This window comes from Oncorhynchus nerka, linkage group LG3 (assembly GCF_034236695.1).
Source record: "Oncorhynchus nerka isolate Pitt River linkage group LG3, Oner_Uvic_2.0, whole genome shotgun sequence".
Lineage (NCBI taxonomy): Eukaryota > Metazoa > Chordata > Actinopteri > Salmoniformes > Salmonidae > Oncorhynchus > Oncorhynchus nerka.
Window position 1 is genome coordinate 18535836 of NC_088398.1, and position 18487 is coordinate 18554322.

The 18487-nt window shown below is 43.4% G+C and overlaps 2 protein-coding genes across 2 annotated transcripts in view; one reads left to right on the forward strand and one right to left on the reverse strand.

Moving 5' to 3' along the window:
* Positions 1 to 9573, forward strand: part of LOC115142227 (neural-cadherin-like) — an 80942-nt gene extending 71369 nt beyond the window's left edge. The window contains exons 27-33 of the mRNA XM_065005541.1: positions 477 to 657; positions 756 to 922; positions 1022 to 1286; positions 1752 to 1932; positions 2069 to 2322; positions 6089 to 6246; positions 7128 to 9573. Of these exons, the coding sequence (XP_064861613.1) occupies positions 477 to 657; positions 756 to 922; positions 1022 to 1286; positions 1752 to 1932; positions 2069 to 2322; positions 6089 to 6246; positions 7128 to 7715 (1794 nt within the window). The 3' untranslated portion in view covers positions 7716 to 9573. The remainder of the gene's footprint in view (positions 1 to 476; positions 658 to 755; positions 923 to 1021; positions 1287 to 1751; positions 1933 to 2068; positions 2323 to 6088; positions 6247 to 7127) is intronic.
* Positions 9574 to 11325: 1752 nt separating this feature from the next.
* Positions 11326 to 18487, reverse strand: LOC115103389 (G1/S-specific cyclin-E2-like). Its single transcript, XM_029624304.2, has 12 exons — positions 18435 to 18487; positions 17505 to 17552; positions 17286 to 17364; positions 17121 to 17171; positions 16454 to 16599; positions 15978 to 16113; positions 13925 to 14071; positions 13687 to 13782; positions 13479 to 13613; positions 13252 to 13363; positions 12995 to 13152; positions 11326 to 12728 (listed from the first exon to the last, which is right to left on the reverse strand). Exons 2-12 carry the CDS (start codon positions 17522 to 17524, stop codon positions 12621 to 12623), a joined length of 1188 nt encoding a protein of 395 aa, XP_029480164.2. The 5' UTR covers positions 17525 to 17552; positions 18435 to 18487; the 3' UTR covers positions 11326 to 12620.

Genomic DNA, 18487 nt, shown 5'->3' on the forward strand with positions numbered 1-18487 from the left:
CCAAATAAGAAATAAATTAAAAGAACATCTCCTCCATAAACTATTCCTGAAAGCAGATTAGCTTGTGTGGTTTTGCGTCACTGCTGGGAAATATGAAAGGGAGGGAACACGGGAATGGAGTGGTGGCCATTTTGGCTCAGACGGTTGACAGTTGACCATATACAGTCCTATGTTTGACATGAAAGTTAGGGGAGAGGAGCACAGCAGGACAGCATGAGTGATAACCATTTTGGATCAGACAGTTGACTATATACAGCAACAGTAATACCCATTTTGTCTCAGGAAGTTGAACATATAAAGCCCTATTTGACATGAGGTGTGAAATGAGAGGATCACAGGGCAGCAATGACATCCATTTGGGCTCAGACTGTTGACATAAAGCCCCTTTGTAACAGAAATGTTGATAACTGACTCTGAGGGCTCTCTTTATGTTTCTCTAAGCTGATATTTAACCTATAATGTACATCTCTCTGGAGGTGTATGACCTGGGAATTCCGGGGGAGAGCTTGGATAGTTCCCCAGGCTGTGGCCTAACAGACGGGGTGTGTGTGACAGCAAGTGGACCCTCCTGTGGCGTCCACGGGACCTGCCTGGGCGAGTGGGGCTCCTTCAGCTGTGACTGTCACCCCGGGTACAGTGGGCACAAGTGTGACATAGGTAGGTGACTTTTCTGGTGGACTGGTTCTTCACAGCAGTATTTTGGTGTGTGAATGTGTGTGAGAGAGTATTAACTATATCGCCTCTCTCCCCTGTAGCTCTGCCAGAGTGGTCCTTCGTCAGGGACAGTATGCTACGCTACCAGCTGAGGGGGGGAGGTAGCCCCCGTCGTACACACATCCAGCTCCTGCTCCGCACGCGCTCCTCCACTGGCACCCTGCTCTCCATGACATCCCGCGATGCCAACGAGTACATCATCCTGGAGGTCAGTGCCCTGCTGTAACATCACTCACAGGATCCAATTTAGTCAATTGGAAAGTGAAAAGTAGCTACATTTGCTGATGTCCTCTCTCCGCTCTCTCAGATCGTAGACGGCCACCTGTCGGTGCATGCCAACCTGGGCGACGGTGCCCACTCACTCCGCCTGGCCAGCCAGCGAGTGGACGGGGGCCAGTGGGTCCTCGCCAGCTTGCATCGTCACGACAACCTCTTCACGCTGCGCCTGGAGCAGGGTGGTGGCTCGCGGGAGGTCAGGGCCTGGATGGGGAACAGGCGGGAGATTGTAGTGCACCCCTCCAGTGTGCTGCTGGGAAATGGACCAACCCCGGGACAATCTGCTGACTTCCAGGGTAAGATTGTCTCCTCTTCTGTCCTTTCCATGCTTTCTCTACTGATTCTCTCTTCTTTCTCCTCTGTCTCCTCTTTGTCTCAATCTATTCTCCTGTTTCATTTCATCCTCTCTTCTCATAATTTCACCTCATCCTTTCTCTACTCCTCCCCTCCTCTCTACTGTAATGAGCTCCTCTCTCCTTGTCTCTCCCTGGGTGTGTCTGCCCTCTACCTCTCAGTGTGGGTATCTTTGGCTGGGTCAATAAGCCACAGGTCCATGTCAAGGAATGACTGATCTTTCTTTCCTCATCTTATTTACTCAATCTTTCCCTTTTTTCCCTTTATTTTACTTTACCAAGGTAAATACATTTCTTAGAAACAGCAATTACAAAAAACAGTTCTCTGATTCACTCTGATTATCTCTAAGAATGTTATCCTATTCGTATTTGTCAGTCATTAAGTCTCTCTCCCTCTCTCACTTGCAGGCTGCTTGCGCGATGTGAGGCTGAACGGCCACTCCCTCCCTCTGGATGGTCAGAGTACAGAGTTCAGTACAGTGTTGGAGCGGAGGGGGGTGACCTCTGGCTGTCACTCAGACGCCTGCAGTGCCAAGCCCTGCCGCAACCCCCTCTACTGTGTGGACCTGTGGAGGAAACACCAGTGCAGGTGTGTGAGGCTGGCTCCACACACACACACATTTAAACACGTACAAGCACTCTCTCACACGCACGCACACAATCTTACACATGCTAAGGACACAGACATAGTTAAAAGAACAAACCTGTTCTCTGTCCTCTCCCAGGTGTCCAGGTGGGCAGGTGACGGTGACAGACGAGACATCAGGCCACCACCGCTGTGTACCCTCCCCGTGTGGACCCTCAGCCTGCCGTAACAGGGGCACCTGCCACGCCCTGACCCCCGACAGCTGGCAGTGCCGTTGCCCCGAGGGGTTCAGAGGTCAGCGGTGTGAGGTGGGCCAGATGAAAGCCCACCGTATGGCCGCCCTCAGCCCGGGCTCCATCCTGGTCATCAGCATGTGTCTGCTCGTCTTCTTCGGTAAATATGGGCGACTAAAACCCTCTCTTCACATGACCTTTCACCCTTCATATAGTGAGCTGTTTTTACGGAACATTGAGCGTGCAACTTGTTATGGCTGCAATCCCAATACCGGATCGATATGACAACTACCAGTGAAAATAGAGGGCGCCAAATTCAAAACACAGAAATCTCATAATTACAATTCCTAAAACATCTTATCTTATTTTATCATTTTAAAGGTAATCTTGTTGTTAATCCCACCAAAGGTTCCGATTTCAAATAGGCTTTTCAGCGAAAGCACTACAAACGATTATGTTAGATCTCCACCAAACCACAATAAGCACAGCCATTTTCCAGCGAAATATAGCATTCAAAAAAGCAGAAATAAAGATGAAATGAATCACTAACCTTGAATTATCTTCATCAGATGACACTCTTAGGACTTCATGTTACACAATACATGCATGTTTTGTTTGATAAAGTTCATATATTATATCAAAAAATCTGAGTTTACATTGGCTTATTAGATTCACTAGTTCCAAAAACATCAAGTGATTTTGCATAGCCACATCGTTTCAACAGAAATACTCATCATAAATGTAAATGATAATACAAGTTATACACATGGAATTATAGATATACCTCTCCTTAATGCAACCGCTGTGTCAGATTTCAAAAAAGGTTTACGGAAAAAGCAACACATGCAATAATCTGAGACGGCGCTCAGAACAGAAGCCAAATTAGCCGCCATGTTGGAGTCAACAGAAACCAGAAAATACATGATAAATGTTTCCTTACCTTTGATGAACTTCATCAGAATGCAGTCCTAGGAATCCCAGGTCCACAATAAATGCTTGATTTGTTCGAAAATGTCCGTTATTTATGTCCAATTAGCTACTTTGGTTAGCGCGTTTGGTAAACAATTCCAAAGTCACAAAGCGCGTCCACTATAACGTGACGAAATATCCAAAAGTTCCGTAACAGTCAGTAGAAACATGTCAAACGATGTACTGAATCAATCTTTAGAATGTTGTTTACATATATCTTGAATAACGTTCCAACCGGAGAAATAGAATGACTTCAGATGACCGGTGGAACGCAGGTCCTTCCCCTGTGAAAGCGCATAGTGAATGCATGGTCAACTCGTGGCAGTGGTGACTATTTCCTGTGTCATTCGAACCCCCTTTACATTAGAGTCATAAGACAAAGTTCTATTGACTGTTGACATCTAGTGGAAGGCGTAGGAAGTGAAAACTCATCCATATCTCGCTGTAATTTCAATGAGAGCTTGGTTGAAAATCTGCCACCCCCAGAAAAAAAAACAGGAAGTGGAATTTCTCAGGTTTTTGCCTGCTATATGAGTTCTGTTATACTCACAGACATAATTCAAACAGTTTTACTAACTTCAGAGTGTTTTCTATACACTACTACTAATAATATGCAAATATTAGCAACTATGACTGAGGAGCAGGCCGTTGAATATGGGCACCTCTGTGCACCTTTCATCCAAGCTACTCAATACTGCCCCTGCAGCCATAAGAAGTTAAAAGATCGAAAGAGTAGCCATTATAATGCTGTCCATTCGCAGCATTGATAAACACTATATAGATAGATGTGTAATTACAGTTGAAGTCGGAAGTTTACATACACTAAGGTTGGAGTCGTTAAAACTAGTTTTTCAACCACTCCACAAATTTCTTGTTAACAACTATAGTTTTGGCAAGTCGGTTAGGACATCTACTTTCTGCATGACACAAGTAATTTTTCCAAAAATTGTTTACAGACAGATTATTTCGCTTATTATTCACTGTATCACAGTTCCAGTGGGTCAGAAGTACATATACTAAGTTGACTGTGCCTTTAAACAGCTTGGAAAATTCCAGAAAATGATGTCATGGCTTTAGAAGATTCTGATGGGCTAATTAACATCATTTGAATTAATTGGAGGTCTACCTGTGGATGTATTTTAAGGCCTACCTCCAAACTCAGAGCCTCTTTGCTTGACATCATGAGAAAATCAAAAGAAATCTGGTTCATCCTTGGGAGCAATTTCCAAACGCCTAAAGGTACCACGTTCATCTGTACAAACAATAGTACGCAAATATAAACACCATGAGACCACGCAGCCGTCATACCGTTCAGGAAGGAGACGCGTTCTGTCTCCTAGTGATGAACGTACTTTGGTGCGAAAAGTGCAAATCAATCCCAGAACAACAGCAAAGGACCTTGTGAGATGCTGGAGGAAACAGGTACAAAAGCATCTATATCCACAGTAAAACAAGTCCTATATCGACATAACCTGAAAGGCCGCTCAGCAAGGAAGAAGCCACTGCTCCAAAACCGCCATAAAAAAAGCCAGACTACGTTTTGCAACTGCACATGGGGACAAAGATTGTACTTTCTGGAGAAATGTCCTCTGGTCTGATGAAACAAAAATAGAACTATTTGGCTATAATGACCATCGTTATGTTTGAAGGAAAATGAGGAGGCTTGCAAACCGAAGAACACCATCCCACGGGGGTGGCAGCATCAAGAGGGTGCTTTGCTGCAGGAGGGACTGGTGCACTCCACAAAATAGATGGCATCATGAGGTAGGAAAAGTATGTGGATATATTGAAGCAACATCTCAAGATATCAGTCAGAAAGTTAAAGCTTGGTCGCAAATGGGTCTTCCAAATTAACAATGACACCAAGCATACTTCCAAAGTTGTGGCAAAATGGCTCAAGGACAACAAAATCAAGGTATTGGAGTGGCCATCACAAAGCCCTGACCTCAATCCTATAGAAAATTTGTGGGAAGAACTGAAAAGGTGTGTTCGAGCAAGGAGGCCTACAAACCTGACTCAGTTACACCAGCTCTGTCAGGAGGAATGGGCCAGAATTGACCTAACTTATTGTGGGAAGCTTGTGGAAGGCTACCCAAAACGTTTGTCCCAAGTTAAACCATTTAAAGGCAATGCTACCAAATACTAATTGAGTGTATGTAAACTTCTGACCCACTGGGAATGTGATGAAATAAATAAAAGCTGAAATAAATCATTCTCTCTACTAATTATTCTGAGATTTCATATTCTTAAAATAAAGTGGTGATCCTAACTGACCTAAGACACAGGATTTCTACTAGGGTTAAATGTCAGGAATTGTGAAAAACTGAGTTTAAATGTATTTGGCTAAGGTTATGTAAACTTCCGACTTCAACTGTAGATGTATGTCGAAGCGAGGGCAGGGGAAATAGACTAGAGACTAGAGGGCCATTCAGTGACATGTGACGGGTAGCAAGGTTTGTATGAGCCTCTGATGGGTATGGCTGTGTGATGTCAGACTGGCAGTGCCCCCGAGGGCCCCTCTGTCAACGCTGACGGCCCTGATACACGACGTAGAGAGATCACAGCCCCATGCCAGGGAAAGGAGAGTGGGATGAGAAGACTAACATAAACATCTGAGTGCTAAAACTAGAAACGTCAAGCGAGATGAGGAAAAGGGTGAAGTAGCTGCAGTGGTGAATGTCTACAAATCAGTGATATATGATGGTTAGACTTGCAGGGAGAGTGAGGAGGGGAAATTGAGAGGGATGGAATGAAGGGAGAGGGGAAAAGACCGTGTAGGATTGCCTGAGGGACAGCGGATGGCCAACAGAAGACAAGAGGTGAACGTGAAAAGGATAGGTTTTGCTTCATCTCTTTCCCTTCCACACTCAGATGCATGTAGAGTACAGTAGTGTTATCTCTCCATCTCTTCCATCCACTCTAATGACTGAACTGTTGCCTTTCTCTGTGTCCTGTAGCTGTGCTGGTAGCTGTGACAGTGTGGAACCAGAAGGGCAGTCGTAGTAAGTTCCAGAAGAGGGGCGTGTACCACATCCCTGCAGAACACCAGAGCTGGGAGGACATCAGAGAGAACATCCTCAACTACAACGAGGAGGGAGGAGGAGAGCAGGACCAGGTACACACACACACACATACACGCATACATATATATATATATACACACACACACACATACAAACACAAATCAAATCAAATTTATTTATATAGCCCTTCGTACATCACCTGATATCTCAAAGTGCTGTACAGAAACCCAGCCTAAAACCCCAAACAGCAAGCAATGCAGGTGTAGAAGCACGGTGGCTAGGAAAAACTCCCTAGAAAGGCCAAAACCTAGGAAGAAACCTAGAGAGGAACCAGGCTACGTGGGGTGGCCAGTCCTCTTCTGGCTGTGCCGGGTGGAGATTATAACAGAACATGGCCAAAATGTTCATAAATGACCAGCATGGTCAATAATAATAAGGCAGAACAGTTGAAACTGGAGCAGGAGCACGGCCAGGTGGACTGGGGACAGCAAGGAGTCATCATGTCAGGTAGTCCTGGGGCATGGTCCTAGGGCTCAGGTCCTCCGAGAGAGAGAAAGAAAGAGAGAAGGAGAGAATTAGAGAACGCACACTTAGATTCACACAGGACACCGAATAGGACAGGAGAAGTACTCCAGATATAACAAACTGACCCTAGCCCCCGACACATAAACTACTGCAGCATAAATACTGGAGGCTGAGACAGGAGGGGTCAGGAGACACTGTGGACCCATCCAAGGACACCCCCGGACAGGGCCAAACAGGAAGGATATAACCCCACCCACTTTGCCAAACACAGCCCCCACACCACTAGAGGGATATCTAGTAAACACACACACAGGTCAGACATTGCAGCACAGTGAAATGATCTATGTCGCTGTTCATTGAAATGAATTTCTAAATTGACCACTAGATAGTACCATGTACTTATTTTTCATACTTATGTTTTCAATTTGATGCCATTTCATCCCTCCAGAATGCCTATGACATCACAGAGCTGAAGAGGCCCCTGTGTTCCAGCCTGTCCCAGTCCTCATCCTGCACCACCGCCCCTCTCATCAAGTCCTCCCAGGGCTCCCAGGAGGAGGTGCACCCTGCTGGCTCAGCCTGCAGCTCAGGGACCCCCTACCTCCACATCCCCCACCACCGCCATCATCACCACGCTAGCAATGCTAGCTATACGAATGATAGTAATGATGCGCATGCTAGCTCCGTGGGCCACTGCCCCATGGACTTCAAGAGCTATGTGGCGCGCATCATCTGGGAGGCCGACAACGACAGTCAGGAGTTCCCGCCGGACAGCTATCATGTCTGGAGCATCGAGGGCGCCGGGTCCCCAGTCGGTAGCCTCAGCTCGCTGGGTTCTGCTATCTCCCAAAATACAGCAGAGGAAGAGGAGGGAGCAGCCTTCAGCTTCGACCGGCTATCCCACTGGGGGGACAAGTTTGAGGCTCTAAGCGAAATGTACAAGCGACCGGCGCTGGCGCTGACATACAGGGACGCTTTGTGTTACAGCCAGAGTCAGAGGAGCCATAGTCAGGACAACCTGCCACACCCTTTTTAGGGTATTCATAAACCACAACATCATACACTGCAACATTGACTGACTTAGTTCCTGCTAGTGATTGTGTCTGGTGTGTCAATGCTGGTTGGTTGTAAGGGAAACAAAGCACACAGAAAATTGGCTCCTGTTATTTTTTTCTTCATGTTGACAGGTTTGCTGAAGCTTTATGTGGTGGAAGAGGGATTACAAGTCTTAGTGAGATGAATTTATTTATTCCGTTTTATTTCTCTCGGTGAAGTGTTGAAACTGTATTTATTTGAGCTCTGAAATGATGTTGAACCAACAGGGACAATGTTGTTCTTCTACATTATAAGGACTTTGAACTTAGTATGTCAAATGTATATGTTACCGGTACCCATTTATTTTGTATTCTAACGTTTTTGTTTCAGACATCCTATTGGATAAAGACAGTCATGCCAGGGAAACGGGCAAATGGAGAAGCTCTGATTTGTTCCTTTATGACATTCTATCCTGTGACAATATATATTAACAGCATTTTTGCCCTACACAAGGGGAGTTCCCCTTCTTCAGTTCATCAGGAGGTAGATATGATCTCTAGGAGGAACCTTTATATAAGTAAAGGAAAATTGATTAGACGAAGAAAGCAGTCAATCGTGTTGCTTATTCCTTGATATGTGAAGTTATGAGTAACTCATATACAGGAGGTTCTAGATTATTGTCAAATACTTTCCCTTTCAATCACGGTCTAATTGCACTAGTGGATGATTCTCAGTGTTAATTGCAGAATCCATTTACCCAAAAATAAGTACAAACCTTAAAATGCTTAGAATGGTAAAAGCATTGTTGATCTGCCTGGTGAGAAACCTTCACTTGGCATCAATTATGTGTATTATAGAATATAGTGATGGGTTTCAGATAGGAAATATTTTTCTACTCCAATATAGACATGATGAACCCAGCCCTTGTGGTGCACTGTGTTGATGTGTCTTACAAGGACCTGCTCCTTTCTTCTGTTTCTAGCTCTATGTTGGTTCAAAGATGGTGTTGTGTGATGCCAATCGTTTCTGAAACTTCCTGTCCTATCGTCTTGGAAACAGGAGGGCAGGATGACCCCACAGTGTCCTGACAACGTCTGATGAATGTATTGTGCTAAAGGAGACAGGACATACAGGGAGGGGTTGGCTGGGGAGGAATAGTTGTGAGTAGTCAAAGAAAAGTTGAACAGTACAATCACAGAAACTCCATTGCTGACAATTATTTTACAAATGATCTGATTGAAATGGATCTATGTTTGTTGCCGTAGGTAGACAGAAACTCCCCAAAACTAGCTCTCCAAAATGTCTTCACTTTACGATTTTGTTCTTGATCATTCTTATGTATAGCTGTATAAACAAATATCTCATTTTTTCCATGGCTGTAGAGTTACTGTGATGCACAGTGGGGACAAAGTGAGAACCAGGAACACTTCCCTAACGAACACACTGATCAAATCCCTTCTGGCTATTGTCTCCACATTTCAAATTACTGGGGGTGCCTTTTGTACACTGGTGTTTGGTCCAATTATCGACTGCACCCTTACATTTTTCCACCCATATTTCTTAACTGCAGTTGCTATGTTTGCATATATTAACCTAAAACTATAGATACAATGGATAAATGTGGTTGCAGGTCGTTCAGTGATTTTGATCAGGACACACATAGACTCCAGAACTCACAAACCCAGTAAGGCTTCACTCCTCACAGCCCAGCGTCTCTACTTACTGTATTCAGGACTCAAGGTTCTTGCCCCCATGTTATTATGTATAAATAATGTACATATCTAACGTTTTATAGCAACCTAACGTCAGATATTCATTTTGTATATTACTTTTATTAAAAATAGCTTTTCTTCAAGGCATTGCATTTGGTTTTGTAACTTTCTTTGTCCAGTAACTCCATCTCTATTATATGGAAACTGTTAATGAACCATGGCCCAGGCTTTATCAAGACATAGCACTGTATGAGAGAAGGTTCAACAACAGTGATTAAGGGGATGAGAAATACGGCCATGATTATTCTTAACATAGGGACATACTGCCCTCTGGTGGTGTAATCTGCAGCTCCTAAAGGCACAGTGAGGCAGTTTCAAATCTTTACATGAAATACATGAAAAATAATGTATTTGGTCAAATTATATTATGTTCAATTTGTTATAGTTTCTCTCAAGGATTTAAAAAAACATTCCTACTGTAGATGTGTCATAGATAATATGGGCTATTTGTACGTGGAGATGGTAGCACATGTACGTTAAGTTGGAAAATGAAAGAAACAAAAGTGAAGGACTCATTATGCAGTTGGGTTGGGGGTGGGGGGGAGAGGGTCTCTTTGTCAGGGTTGGTTTAAGAGGGATGGGTGGGGGGTTACAATAACTCTGGCATGTAGAGGTGGGGGCCATGCATTCCCAGGCCAACACAATAACCTCTCACAACCTAGCCTTGGGGAGGGGGGAGAGAGAGCGGCCCATGGCTGCCTTGCTCTCCCACTGCCTCCTAGACTACCCCCTCAAACACAGACACACACAAACACGCTGGCCTCACGGTAGAGACATGCATCATCACACACAGACACCCAAGGGGAGCTGACTGACCAGGGGTCACTGCCCACTGTTCAGTCCTTTCAGGGTGGGGGACATTAGGGGTACTAGAGAGAAGACTGGGGCAATTTTTCTTAAAGGCCCAGTCCAGTCAAAAACGTAATATTCCTGTGTTTAATATACAGTACAGTATATTTCCACACCGAGGTTGGAATAATAGTGAAGGCGGTGGATTAGGTAGACCAAAAATAAATAGTTCAAAACCTCTCTGCCAATAACAGATAGTTTCCCCTCCCCACTCAGACCATTCCCACAGTGAGCAAAATTGTTGCTTGAGAAATTGCTGTTTGCTAAGAAGCTATTTAAGTTACCATCACAGTAAGTTAATTGTTACCCTGAAATGCATTGGAGCTTTAACACAATCACATATTACTGAGTCTCTTACAGCTGCTTTGGCCCACTTTTTAACCTGTTCATTAGATTAGTGTCCCTCTGGTTTCAACGAACACCAGTCTATACTGGAGTGAAGTTGAGCACTTCATTGAGACTTTACCAGTCTCAGTCACGGTTAAGGCTCCTTTTACCCAACGCCTGTCATTCGAGTAGTAAAGCGTTCCCCTCCCCCTCAGACACACTCCCATGGCATGTGTAAACATGAAATGCCAGACCCAAGACAATACGAGGCCTGATCAGGATACTGTAGTAATGCAAAGCACATGTTAAAAGTGCGGGCCTCGTCTTTATAACACCCCATCATTCTGTGAAAAATTGCTTTTTATGTCAGAGGACGCGAAGGGGTGATGCTCACACCTCACGCTTGCTGAAGGCAAGGCGATGTTAGTCCCATTTCAGATGGAAATAAGAGGACTTCTCCAGTCTATGTAAGAGGTAGTATTGTGTATGGATCTTGTGGCTTGATTCATTCAAGTTAGACCAGTTCTAAATGTCACTCCCTCGCCAAGTCACAAGAATTTAACAAACCATAGTCGAACAAGTACAAGGCAAATGCTGCCATTGCAATGTCAAGCATAGAAATGCATGCAAAAACATGCATTTTATGTCATTTATTCAAGACAATTCCATTAGAAAACTTTGAGTTTATGTACATAACATATATACATTAGTATTTCATTTACAGTTTAAACATGGTTCTTTGTATACTGCTGCCTCAGCAGACATCTGCACAACACTGAAGGTTTCAGTTGACAGTCACAGGTTTGCTAGACTGACTGGGTTGGAGCCCTGCACTGGAACCTCTTGGGTTCTCAAGTCTTCACATCACACTATCACCATAGTAGTTCAACTAAGGCACCACGGACAGGTTGGCGCAAAACTACAACATTTCATATGTAACTGCATTATACCGGGTTTTCCCACCCAATAACAGATAAAGTCATAAATAACATGCATCCCGTGACTCAATTGTTTGCCTTTGGCATTGTGAAAGCCCTGAATTCATAGCCCTATGAATGTATATGGACATAAAAACATTGTAAGGCTTAAATGAACAAATAAATACAATGTTAAAATGTAAATCAAACTACTGAAGTCAAGTTGTCCAGGAATGTGTTGTGGCAGGAGAATGCAATGAGTCGTTCACAGCGTGGTGAGAAGACACAGCGAGTCGTTCACAGCGTGGTGAGAAGACACAGCGAGTCGTTCACAGCGTGGTGAGAAGACACAGCGAGTCGTTCACAGCGTGGTGAGAAGACACAACTTCAAAAAGTGTTTAAGAAGGTTGTGTAGTAAACAGTTAGCCCTGCACTACCCTTTCAAAACAGCTCAAATGTTTAAAATGTCACCAGAGCAAACATCAAGACTGCTTTCAGTGTTACTGTATGGCTAAGCATTTCCAGGAGCACCCAGATTTAAACTACACAGCACCAGATACACATTATTACACATTGTTAAGAGACAGAGTTAAGCAACTCAACTGTGAGCATCATGTACCAATTCACCTCAAAATAATGAGCTTTTTAGCCATCAAAACATCCCATGTCTTGAGATGTTCAGCTTCAAGTAACAAAGGGGGAGCAGCAGACATGCTTTCCTATGGAGAAAGGCTTGAGTCAACTCAAATTCTGGGGATTAAGACTGCAAGAACAGGGTCTTTGTTGCAATCATTTGACGAAATATGTCAATATAGTAACCATGAGCTGATTTCCATGGTTGTACTGCATATATACTGATATACAGCTTGGTATAAAAAGTAAAATAACTCATTTTAACATGCTACACAAAGGTGAGTTATGCCCAAAAGCTAATTTGATTGGTTCCGAAGTTCCCCAGCCTCTGGCTGGTCAGGCATGACATCTAGGGAATTCTCCCTTCATCTGGTTGGTTAGAAGATCAACACAAGGAGACCCTGGGGCTCAGTGATTGGCTGGTTTCTCTGTGCTTTTTGGTGGAGTCAATATCCCTCCTATGGCAGCAGGCGATAGTCTATCTTGGCTGTCCGGTTGCCTCTGGTGAGCGTCGCTCTGCAACAGACAAGATGATTCAATAAGATCAATGAACATGTTGTATGCGCAGTTCTATTCTTTTACTTAAAATATGACTTTGTAGCACAAAATGGCTGCCCATGCATCACCAATATGGCTGCAATACATGTCTGGGTGAAAGAGACTTGCTACTCCCAAACACTGGTAGAGATACTCTAAACAGCCAACAGTGAGCAGCCATTCTGGTTGTTTTCTTTGAATATTGTACCCATTCCAGCCCCTGAAAATGTTGTGTGAGCCCTCACCAGCATGGACAGGTAGTCTACGTGGGTCTGGATGTTGTGTCTTTCGTCAAACGTCACTTTCTTAAAGTCCTTGAGCTCTGCTCTGGGACAGGCGCTGACCGTGCGCATGAAGGGGGTCATCCACCGGACACAGGGAGCAATACTATCCCACGTCAGACCTGCACAGAAACAGACATTAGTAACTATGTAATAACACGAGGGCTGTGGGGTTCTAGAATGGGGCCAACCCATGTACACGATGTCAAATCAATGCTTACCTGATACTTGGTGGACAACGTCAAATGAGAAAAAATGGCAGAAGGCAGCAGCAGCCAGTATCCCATACTGGTAGTCCAGAGAGTTGATGTCCAGGATGGCCAGGTCTAAAAGCTGTAACATGAAGAGACCAGGACAGCCATTAAAACAGCTGTAGGGAAGCTAAAAACCTTCCACAACAGTCAAGTGTCAGGAGAAGCTGCCGGGGGAGGGGGGCTAGTGGACTCACCTGTGTGATCTGGATGTAGGTGTCCTGAGAGAACTGAGGTACCAGGAAGTTGACACCATCCTTTAGAGACTCCACCTGAGCATAGAGCTTCAGCCATGTGATCACCGTCTCTGGACACAGGTTCCAGTTCAGCGCCTGATGGAGGAGAGTCATTAAGTCATGTGTGACAACTGAATTAGTACAGTGTTGGGCACAGGGGGTTTCTTACCTTCAACATGACAAGTTCCATCTCCAGGATCGCTTCCTCCTCACAGGCTCCGTCAGTAACGTAGGCAAACTCATGGAGCTTTGGAGGGTAGATTTCCTGAGGGACATAAGGAGGGAACAATTAGACTTGAGAAGAAAATAAGAGAAGTGCTAATGCCATCTTATTAATTTGTTGACAGTATAAACTAAAGCAGTGGTCACCATCCAGAAGAGCATAAAATGGAGGACGTTACACCTACCTCCATCTTCGATGCGATGAAGAGGGCTGTGATTCCTATGAGCTGCAGTCGGTCCTTCGCCATATCATCCTGTGTCAGCATGAAGCGGTCAAAGAAGTCCTGAGCCAGATAAGCAGTCTCTCGATGCAGAGTGTACACCTCACTCACCTACAACACAGGACAAAACAGGGATGGGTTAGACATCAGTCACCTCTGTACAAATCCTGTGGCACTATAGTAAACAAGTCAAATTATTGGAGATGTAGAACCCCTGAGGTAATAACTATGGAGGTGGAGTATCAGACCTTTGGCTCATGCGTATCCAGTTCAGAGGTCGACCGATTAATCGGAATGGCCGATTAAGTTCTCATAATCGGAAATCAGTATTTTTGGGCGCCGATAAAAATGTTTATAGCTTTATTTAACTAGGCAAGTCAGTTAAGAACACATTCTTATTATCAATGACGACAGTTAACCCACTGTTCCTAGGCTTTGTTCAGGGGCAGAACGACAGATTTTCACCTTGTCAGCTCGGGGGATCTAATCTTGCAACCTTACAGTTAACTAGTCCAATGCTCTAACCACCTGCCTCATTGTACTCCACGAGGAGCCAGCCTGTTACGCGAATGCAGTAGAAGCAAAGTTAAGTTGCTAGCTAGCATTAAACTTACAAAAAACAATCATAATCATTAGTTAAACTAGTAATATCATCAACCATGTGTAGTTATCTAGCGTGTCCTGCGTTGCATATAATCAATGCAACGCAGGGGGATGATTTAACAAAGCGCATTTGTGAAAAAAAGCACAATCGTTTGATGACTGTACCTAACCATAAACACCAATGCCTGTCTTAAAATCAATACACAGAAGTATATATTTTTAAACATGCATATTTAGCTAAAAGAAATCCAGGTTAGCAAGCAATATTAACCAGGTGAAATTGTGTCACTTCTCTTGCATTCATTACACGCAGTCAGGGTATATGCAACAGTTTGGTCAGCCTGGTTCATTGCAAACTAATTTACCAGAATTTTATGTAATCATGACATAACATTGAAGGTTGTGCAATGTAACAAGAATATTTATACTTAGGGATGCCACCCGTTAGATAAAATACGGAAAGGTTACGTATTTCACTGAAATAAACGTTTTGTTTTTAAATGATTGTTTCCGGATTCGACCATATTAATGACCAAAGGCTCGTATTTCTGTGTTATGTTATAATTAAGTCTATGATTTGATAGAGCAGTCTGACTGAGCGGTGGTAGGTAGCAGCAGGCTCGTAAGCTTTCATTCAAACAGCACTTTCGTGCGTTTTGCCAGCAGCTCTTCGCAAGCACAGCGCCGTTTATGACTTCAAGCCTAATGGCTGGTGTAACTGATGTGAAATGGCTGGCTAGTAAGCGGGGTGCGCGCTAATAGAGTTTCAAATATCACTCGCTCTGAGACTTGGAGTGGTTGCTCCCCTTGCAGAGGGCTCTTGTGGAGCGATGGGTAACGATGCTTCGAGGGTGGCTGTTGTCGTTGTGTTCCTGGTTCGAGCCCAGGGAGGAGCGAGGAGAGGGACAGAAGCTATACTGTTACACTGGCAATACCATAGTGCCTATAAGAACATCCAATAGTCAAAGGTATATGAAATACAAATGGTAGAGAGAAATAGTCCTATATTAACTACAAACTAAAAACTCTTACCTTGGAATATTGAAGTCTCGTGTTAAAAGGAACCACCAACTTTCATATGTTCTGAGTAAGGAACTCAAACATTAGCTTTCTACTTCTCCAACACTTTGTTTTTGCATTATTTAAACCAAATTGAATAGGTTATTATTTAGTTGAGGCTAAATGGATTTTTATTGATGTATTAAGTTAAAATAAGTGTTCATTCAGTATTGTTGCAATTGTCATTACAAATAAATAAAAATTGGCATCTGCTTTTTTTTGGTCCTCCAATAATCGGTATCGGCGTTGAATCATAATCGGTCGACCTCTAATCCAGTTATGGCAAATCCAAGAGCATACAAGTAATAGGCCCAAGATTGTAGAGTACAGCAAGTCATTTCAGAGACACACGTACCTCTAGAAGCCAGTCCAGGAGAATGGCCCTCATCTTGGGCTTTAGTTTGGGGTGCTGCTGTAGGAAGCCCTTGTCATGGACATACTTCAGCTCCTTGTTCAGCATCTTAATCCACACGTCATCCGAGCTGGCCCAGCTGCCAAGGGGAAACACACCGGTCTTAACAGGACATCTGGTGTACACTGGCATTGACTGAGGCCCAAAACCAGATACTGAATGTTTGTCATCAATAGTCATAAACATGAAAAAAGGCAAAAAGTAGCCCATTTCTAAAGTTTCTCTAGTTGCAGGTCTACTTCCACCCTGACCTTGTATTTAAGATTTGCATTGACAGGAGTGCCATATAAAAAATGACAGAGTTTTCCTAAGTAGTGTTGTGGGGGGGGTACAGTTTAGGAACAAAGACAGGGGAGCAGTTGCCACCAATGAGGTGTAAACGGAATTTGGGCTAAGCCCCTTCAACACACACACAGTACCTGAGGCAGGGCAGCGGTGAGGTCTTGATGAAGATGTTTTTGAATCGGAACTGCTTGAAGCCAGACATGTCTCTGGTCATCACAAGCTCCTTGTGTGGTGTTTCTACAAGGACACATGGACTTGCCCCTTCTTCTGACCACCGTTTCTAGAGAGAAAAGGCACCAAATTCACTCTTTTCATCAGCATATAGTCACATAAGCAGCGAATGCAGATAAATAAGCATGCATTTACAGAGTGAAAATTCCATATAGCCAACAGAGCCATCATTAACAAATAGGTCACAGCATGCTACACGCAGTGAAAAGTACCAAACTGTTCAAAGCTATAGTACACATGAACTTAAAAAAACACCGAAAAGAGAATGATTATTTTAATGGCGACAGAAACGGGTATTGATGCGCGTTCCATAGTGTATACAAAACAAAGAACGCAATGCGATTTAGATCAGGCGGGGAGGAGAAAGGGAGGGACAGACAAAACGCGGGGTTATTGCGCGCTGTCTAACCCAGTGACACAGATAACTAGTCGTGTGTGTATGTAGCATTAATTCTACATCCATGCGAATTTATTTACCAGTTCACCCCTATATTCTCCCACATGTTTTACAGTCATCAATCACTGGCACAACTTGTTAACGTCAATTGGTTGAATAAACAAGCAACCAACCTGTATTTCATAGCTTTGTTTCTTCACTGCGGGTGGCATCTTTTTTGATGTCTGAAAAGTATAACGGACAATACCATTAGCTGTAGTTCTTATTTGGCTTAAGACCAATAAACAGTACCGCTACACTAATGGTTAAAAATAATACTGCTAGCTAATTGAACAAACCTCAGATTTTCTTTTTCGTGCGATCTTGACATTCTGTTCCGGTGCGTTCTCATCTCTTGCTTGTAATGTGATGCGACCACTGAAAGGACAGACAACTTTTAGCGGCAGCAAGCAGTCAACATACTAATTGTTTTCAAACATGTACAAATATTCAATTTTAAAGTTCGCTTGCAATCATTCTTGTTGATAACGATGCTTTATTAGTGTGGCTTCCCATACCTGCGTCTAACGTTAGCCATTCTGTCAATTGAATGCTTCAGAGTTCCACTGAAAAGGAGACAGGGCGAAAACATTGTTAAAATGGCAAAGATAGTTTAGTGTTTGTACAAATAAGCATCTTCACAAGTTCAAAACATGAAAGGCTGTTTTTGTCCGGGCGGTAAAATGGAATGCCAAATGGGTATAGAGGGTTGAGCTTGTGAGTACCGTCCTCAATTCCACAAAGAAATCTGGCACAAATTGCATAAAATCTACTGTATCCGTAGTCCCAATGTTATGTCAGAAGCCCTGGTCATAACTTACATTGTTATTGTTAACGAAAGTAACCATATGATCATTATTTTTGATGGTTTGTGAAACCCAACTACGCGCCAATTTCTCGAAGCGGGAGGATTTGGACAGTCACTATGGCTAACTACAGTAGCTCCCCAGTGAACCAATTTTACCTCCAATACATCAATATTAAAACAACGTTAACATAAAATAGAAAAAATATATGATACTTAAAGAATGTATTGCAATAGCAATAATTCAACAATGCTAGGTAAAATTTGCATGATGTAGTTTCCTGTCTAGCAAAGTTACTGGCTAAACTACCTTTATGCCACGTCCATGAAAAGCAGTGGTGGCTTGCGTGTTAACGTTAAATATAAAGCAAAGTTGATAACAAAGACAGCGTCAAACCAATGTGAAGAAAGAGATGTATTGTCTTATCAAATCAACTAACTAATGTTTACCAGACAGTTTGCTAACGTTACCAGTCGCCCTTGCAATTTGGTTTCTTTTCCAGATTTTTAGACAAAAACAATATCCCAATGAACTGAATGTTCCCCATCGACATAGTAGCTTTACCACTAATTTTCAGAATAAACTCCTGAGAAATATAGCTAGCTAAATAAATGAGCAAACAATTCCTCTCCAGCTCCTTACCCTCAGAAATGAATGAACGAATAATGATCAGCTGTCGCGCCGGCGCCAATCTT